Here is a 5,642-nt window from a genome sequence, read left to right as displayed (position 1 = left end):
CACCCCGGTCCCCTCCCGGTGCCCGTTCCGCACCTTCTCCTGGAAGCAGTTCCCGCCCAGCCCGTACACCTCCACGGCGCCGTCGGTGCGGGCGAGCGCCAGGCGGCGGCCGCGGGGCAGGTAGGCGAGGCAGCGCACGCCGGCGGGCACCAGGCCGAAGAAGCGCACGCGGTGCACCTCGAACTCCCCCATCCCGCTCCCGGCCCCGCTCCCGGCCCCGGCCCCGCCCCCTCCCCGCCGCCACCGGGCCCACGTGCGCGCGGCGGTCCCCCGGAAGCGGAAGTGTCCCGGGAGGGGGCGGGGCCGGAAGCGGAAGCGCGGCGCGGCGGGAGATTCGGGTGCGGCGGCGGCGGCGGCGGAGGGGCCGGGGATGGGGGGGGAAGAGGGGAGCCCCCGGCCGGCACCGCCTCACCGGGACCGCTGCGGGACAACGGGGCTGGGGGGCACCGGGGACACCGGGGGGAACCGGGTGGTACCGGGTGGTACCGGGGACACGGGGAGGTACCGGGGCATGGGGCGGAGAGAGCGGGGAGCGGGAGGGGGGCACCGGGGAGGCTCAGCCGGGCACGGGAGGGGCGGGGGGCAGCTGGGGTTGGTACGGGGCTGGGGGCGAGGGGGCATGGGGGGATCCGGGGGGGTACCCGGAGGGTCCCCAGGGGGTCCCGGGGGTCCCGGTGAGGTCCTGGGGTGGTTCCGGGGGTCCCGGTGAGATCCCGGGAGGGGTCCCGGGGGTTTCGGGGAGGTCCTGGGGGTCTTGAGAAGGTCTCAGGGAGGTCCTGTGAGGGGTCCTGGGGCTTTCGGGGAGGTCCCGGGGGTCCTGGGGAGGTCCCAGGGGTCTTGGGGAGGTCCCAGGGTGGTCCTGGGGGGTCCCGGTAGGAGTCCCGGGGGGAGCGGGGTGTCCCGGGCCCGCAGCACGCTGTGGGGTCCCCACCGGTCCCATCCCGGCCATGCCCGCAGTGACCGTGGCTCCGCAGGCCGTGCCATGGTGCAGCTCGTCGTGTCCAGGTGAGCGCGGGCCGGGCCCGGTGCCCGGTACCAGTTCTGCCGAGCGCCCTGCAGTGCCCCCCCCTCACCCCTTCCCGTCTCCCGGTAGCGCGGGCGGCCTGCCCCGCTGGGTGCTGCTGGAGCTGCAGGGCGAGGTGGAGGCGCGGAGCGGCGGCGCGCTGCCCGGGAGCCTGCTGGGAGACCTGCACTACACCCGCGAGGCACGGAGCCCCCCCCGACCCCCCCGCCGCGGGGACCGCCCCGCCACGGGGCCGCTCACAGCCCTCAGCCTCTGCTTCCCCCCCCGCAGGGCGTCCCGGTGCTGGTGGTGGGCCACCACGTCCTGTACGGGAAGGTGGTGACGCTGGAGAAGCCCTTCGCCGTGCTGGTGAAGCAGGCGGCCGGCCCCGCGGAGCCGCACGGCCGCTACGCCGTCAGCGCCCTCATCAAGACCAAGCTGCTCTTCAAAACGCGCCCCAAGCCCATCATCACCAACGTGCCCCGCAAGGTGTGAGGGCGCCGGCCCGCTGCCGGCACCACCGTGCCCAGAACAGGAGGACACCGACCTGCTGCCAGCACCACCGTGCCCCAGGCGCGTGGACACGGACCTGCTGCTGGTACCAGCGTGCCTAAGGCACGAGGACAGGGACTTGCTGCCACCACGGGGCTCAGCCCTGGCCCTGTGGGCACCCCATTCCCGTCCCGGGTCCCCTGTCCCCCCCCTGCGGTGACCCAGGGGAGAGCCGGGACAGGACCCAGCACCCCTCCGAGGTGAGGAGCGTTGGGGGGAGCCCAGCTGCAGCCCCGCGGGGGCAGGCTTGGCTCTGCGGCCGTGCTCGTGCTGCGGGGGGGCGCTTTGGCTCCCTCTCAGCCTCGCTCACCAGCATCTGTCCCTCCCCAAAACCACCCCTGCAGCTCTGGGGGCAGCTGGGGACAGGCAGGGTCCGTCTCAGCACCACCTCCCCACAAGGCTCCCCCCGCCCAGGGGGGCACTCCGTGGATTTGGGGCAGGGGCAGAGCGGGGCTGACACGCTGGCGTTCCTCTGTGCAAGTCTTTATTGTGACAAATCCAGCGGGCTATAAAAAACAGACCTCTCAAAATATGAGAAAAACACGGGTTAAAAAATAAATAGATTTACAAACCATCAGCAATAAGTGTAAATACGAAAAGAGCTACAAAAGTCTCCTAAAAAACCTCGTCTTAAATAAAAAACCCAAATTGCTCGGCTGTAGAAAGGTTCTGGCCCTGAAAAAAGAGGGCCCGGGGGAGACGGCCGTGGGTAAGCACCGGGGGGGACCCGGTGGGCAGGGAAAGGCTGGGAACTGGCTTTTCCCCGCCCTCCTCTGCATGTCCGGGCCCAAAACCCAGCGCCTCCCTCCCGCTGCCTAGACAGATGCCAGGCTCCCTCCGCGCTTCCAGAGCTGGGGGGCAGAGGAGGGGCTGTGGGGAGGCAGCTGGCACGGAGCCGGGGCGCGCTCGGCTCTGCAGGGCCGGGGGCTGGCCGGAGCTCCGCCACGGCCCCGCGTGGGTGACACCAGCCCCCGGCCCCGCTTTTCCTGCTCCTGCCCAAGCTGCGGGCACAAAAATAGGAGCCGGGGTCCCCCCCCCCCCGAGCTCTTTGGCAAAGCACAATGGGGGCGCTGCCCTCCTGGGGCAGCCGGGCCCCCCGAGAGGGGTCGGGGGGAGCTGTGGGTACGTGCCCGCACATACACAGCCCTGGGGCGAGGATGTGGCCCTCGGGGACATTTGTGAGCCGCCGGAGCTGCGTGGGGACGGAGCGGGGGGTGCTGAGACCCCGGGGGGGTGGCCCCAGCTGGCAGCACCAGGGGAAGCGGTGCCGACGCTGCGGTGAAATCCCACCTCTGCCCCTGAGCCGCGGCAGGGAGCGGGGCTGAACCTGCAGCCGGCTCCTGCTCACGCAGGGGCTGCACGGGGATTTTGGGGACGGGGAGGGGGGGGACACACCGTGGGGGTGCAGCAACCCCCGCGGTATCGAGCATCACGGCTCAGCACCCGGCCGAACGCGTGGGGTCCTCTCTCTGTAGCACCGTGGGGACGACCTCGGGGTCCCCGGGGAAAGCACCGAAGGACGGCGGCCCCGGCGGGGCGGGGGGAGCTCAGCCAGCGGAGCTCCCGCAGCGCCCAAACGCTCATGGCACTGGGGGGGGTGCTGGCACTGCCCCTGCAGCACCAAGGCTGTGCCGAGCACGGCTCCAGGCAGCCCCGGCGCGGCTGCTCCCTGGCCGCCAGCACCCACCAGGCTGAGTCGTACAGAAAAAAAATGAAATAAAAAAAGGGAAGAAAAAAAAAAAAAGGAAAAAAAAACAAAACTTTAACCACGAACGCTGCCTTGGGCTGCTGCAGGGACGGTGGCGGTGTCCCCGTCCCCCGGCGCCCCGCTCACACCTCGGCGAAGGCCAGCCCGCACTGCTCCTGCCGCTTGCCGCAGCGCCGGGCGACGATGGCCAGGTAGAGCGTGAGCAGGGCCACCCAGTAGCAGGCGTAGAGGATGGCTCCCGAGACGAGGAAGGCCACCTCGGTCTCGCTGAGCAGGTCCTGGCTGTAGGCGGTGTAGGCCAGCCCGCCCAGCAGCACGGCCACCCACACCGACACCGGCAGCAGCCCCACGAAGTTGACCACGACGGTGCGGCGCCCCGACGTGCCCCAGCCCGACTTGTTGATGGTGGCGATGGCGAACATCTTGGCGGGCAGCAGGCTGGACATGTAGAGCAGGGAGTAGAGGGACACGAAGATCATCTCGGCGCTGCCCCGCAGGAAGCAGGCGTAGGTGGCCTTGATGATGCCCACCAGCTGCACCGTCAGCAGGAAGAGGAGGATGTTCCAGATGCGGCCGCGGTAGAAGAGCTGGATGACGGTGGCGATGAGGAAGAAGGGGAAGAAGCCGGTCACCACCGACTCGTAGGTCATCCAGAGGTGGTGCTTGTGGAACCAGAGCGCGTTGTAGAGCCACTCGCGGAAGTAGGACTTGCTCCAGCGGGTCTGCTGGTTGAGCCAGCGCAGGTAGCGGGTGGGCGTCTCCGTCAGGCACTTGGAGCGGGCCGTGTACTTGGTCTGGTAGCCCAGGCTGAGCACGCGGTTCGTGAGGTGCCGGTCGTCCCCGAAGCTGCACTTGCTGCCCAGGAAGGTCTGGTGGTACCAGTCCTCCAGGAACTGCTGCAGCAGGGCGTTGCGGTACATGCCCAGGGGCCCGCTGATGCACTGCACGCAGCCGAAGTAGGACTGGCAGGCGCGCTCCACGTTGAAGGCCATCCAGTACCGCACGCTGCTCAGGAAGGAGATCCACGAGTCGTACTTGTTCAGGATCTGGGGAGGGGACGGCGTCAGCGCCGGCACCGCCGGTAACGGGACCGGCCTGGCGGTGCCCCCACGCGCCCCGTGTCGCCCTCCCTGCCCGCGGTACCTGGACGTCGCCGCCGACGCCGCCGACGCGGGGGTCTGCCTCCAGGATGCGGAGCATCTCGGCGGTGCAGGCGGGGTCCAGCACCGTGTCTGAGTCACACACCTGGGGGCAGAGGCAACGTTGAGCCCCGCTCCTGCCGCCCACGCGCGCCCGGCAGACGGCCCAGCCCCAGCCGGGCAAGCCCGAGCCGCGGCCGGCGAGACGAGGCAGGGCCCCGCAGACCGGCAGGCGGTGGCAGGGAGCGGAGCGCCCCGCGGTGCCCAGCCACCGCTGCCCCGGGACACCCAGCCCCGCAGACCGGCCCCGAGCGACGGCACCGCGGTGGGACCTGCCCTCGCCGCCCCCCCATCCAGGGCACGGGGGTGCGGAGCCCCACGCCGTGCCACCACATGGCATCCCCCCGGTGACGCCTGCGCACGGCACGGGATGCGCCGAGGAGGTGGCACGAAGCCCTCGCGGGCACGGCCGCACCTGCAGGGTCCCCACGGCCACCCCACCGCTCACGGCGTGCCCACGGCCCCCCGCCCGGCCCCCACGGCCACCTGGATGTAGTCCACGGAGTCTCCGAGCGCCCGGAAGGCCGTGTACATCACCTCGCGCTTCCCGCCCCACTTCTGCAGGATGCAGGAGTAGGTGGTGCCGCGCACCAGCGCCTGGACGCGGGCCAGCCCTTCCCGCAGCCCGGCCTCCGTCTCGCCCTCGCCCCACGCGTGGAAGTTGCTCCTCCAGACGTAGCTGCCCGCCCGCTCGGAGCCCATCACGTCGTGGAAGATGTCCAGCATGTAGGTGTCGTCGGGGCCGTTGCCGTCCACCACCATCACCACTTTGAGGTCGGGGAAGGCGATGCGCTTGACGGAGCGCAGGCACTTCTTCAGGTAGTCGGGGTCCTCCTGGTAGGCGGCGATGCAGAGGGCCACCGAGCGCCCCAGCCGCACCGGCCGCCCCTCGCCCCGCATGCGCCGGTGCTCCAGGAAGGCGAAGAGGCTCTGGATGAAGAGGTGCAGCCCCAGGATGGCCCCGTAGAGCCCGAAGGAGAGGTAGTGCTTCTCCGTGTGGATGAACTGGTACCCCGTGACGTAGGCGGCCAGGATGCCCCCCAGCACCGCCAAGGCGAAGAGGCTGGTCCCCACAACTCGCAGGGCCGTGGAGAGGCTCACTGGCATCTGGGCGGGATGGGGACAGTCAGGGCACGGCCACCACGGGGGGGACAGGGGAACGTGGGGACACCGGGGGGGG

The 5,642-nt window shown here is 70.8% G+C and overlaps 2 protein-coding genes across 2 annotated transcripts; one reads left to right on the top strand and one right to left on the bottom strand.

Moving 5' to 3' along the window:
* Positions 1 to 921: 921 nt before the first annotated feature.
* On the top strand, positions 922 to 2,129 carry CHTF8 (chromosome transmission fidelity factor 8). The gene is made up of 3 exons (XM_035312275.1): positions 922 to 1,005; positions 1,094 to 1,205; positions 1,295 to 2,129. The coding sequence occupies exons 1-3, from the start codon at positions 983 to 985 to the stop codon at positions 1,496 to 1,498; spliced, it is 339 nt and encodes a 112-aa protein (XP_035168166.1). The 5' UTR covers positions 922 to 982; the 3' UTR covers positions 1,499 to 2,129.
* Positions 2,113 to 5,593, bottom strand: LOC118157796 (hyaluronan synthase 3). Its single transcript, XM_035312274.1, has 3 exons — positions 4,949 to 5,593; positions 4,407 to 4,508; positions 2,113 to 4,309 (listed from the first exon to the last, which is right to left on the bottom strand). The coding sequence occupies exons 1-3, from the start codon at positions 5,567 to 5,569 to the stop codon at positions 3,386 to 3,388; spliced, it is 1,647 nt and encodes a 548-aa protein (XP_035168165.1). The 5' UTR covers positions 5,570 to 5,593; the 3' UTR covers positions 2,113 to 3,385.
* Positions 5,594 to 5,642: the final 49 nt, after the last annotated feature.

Source organism: Oxyura jamaicensis, assembly GCF_011077185.1.
Source record: "Oxyura jamaicensis isolate SHBP4307 breed ruddy duck chromosome 11 unlocalized genomic scaffold, BPBGC_Ojam_1.0 oxy11_random_OJ72301, whole genome shotgun sequence".
NCBI classification, from domain to species: Eukaryota; Metazoa; Chordata; class Aves; order Anseriformes; family Anatidae; genus Oxyura; species Oxyura jamaicensis.
This window is presented reverse-complemented; position numbering and strand designations above follow the sequence as displayed.

Coding starts and splice junctions, on each gene's coding strand:
- CHTF8 (XM_035312275.1), top strand. CDS start 983: ATGGTGCAGCTCGTCGTGTCCAG. Junction 1,006..1,093: donor GTGCAGCTCGTCGTGTCCAG/GTGAGCGCGGGC, acceptor GTCTCCCGGTAG/CGCGGGCGGCCTGCCCCGCT. Junction 1,206..1,294: donor ACCTGCACTACACCCGCGAG/GCACGGAGCCCC, acceptor CCCCCCCCGCAG/GGCGTCCCGGTGCTGGTGGT.
- LOC118157796 (XM_035312274.1), bottom strand. CDS start 5,569: ATGCCAGTGAGCCTCTCCACGGCCCTGCGAGTTGTGGGGACCAGCCTC. Junction 4,509..4,948: donor ACTCCGTGGACTACATCCAG/GTGGCCGTGGGG, acceptor CTCTGCCCCCAG/GTGTGTGACTCAGACACGGT. Junction 4,310..4,406: donor GCGTCGGCGGCGACGTCCAG/GTACCGCGGGCA, acceptor TCCCCTCCCCAG/ATCCTGAACAAGTACGACTC.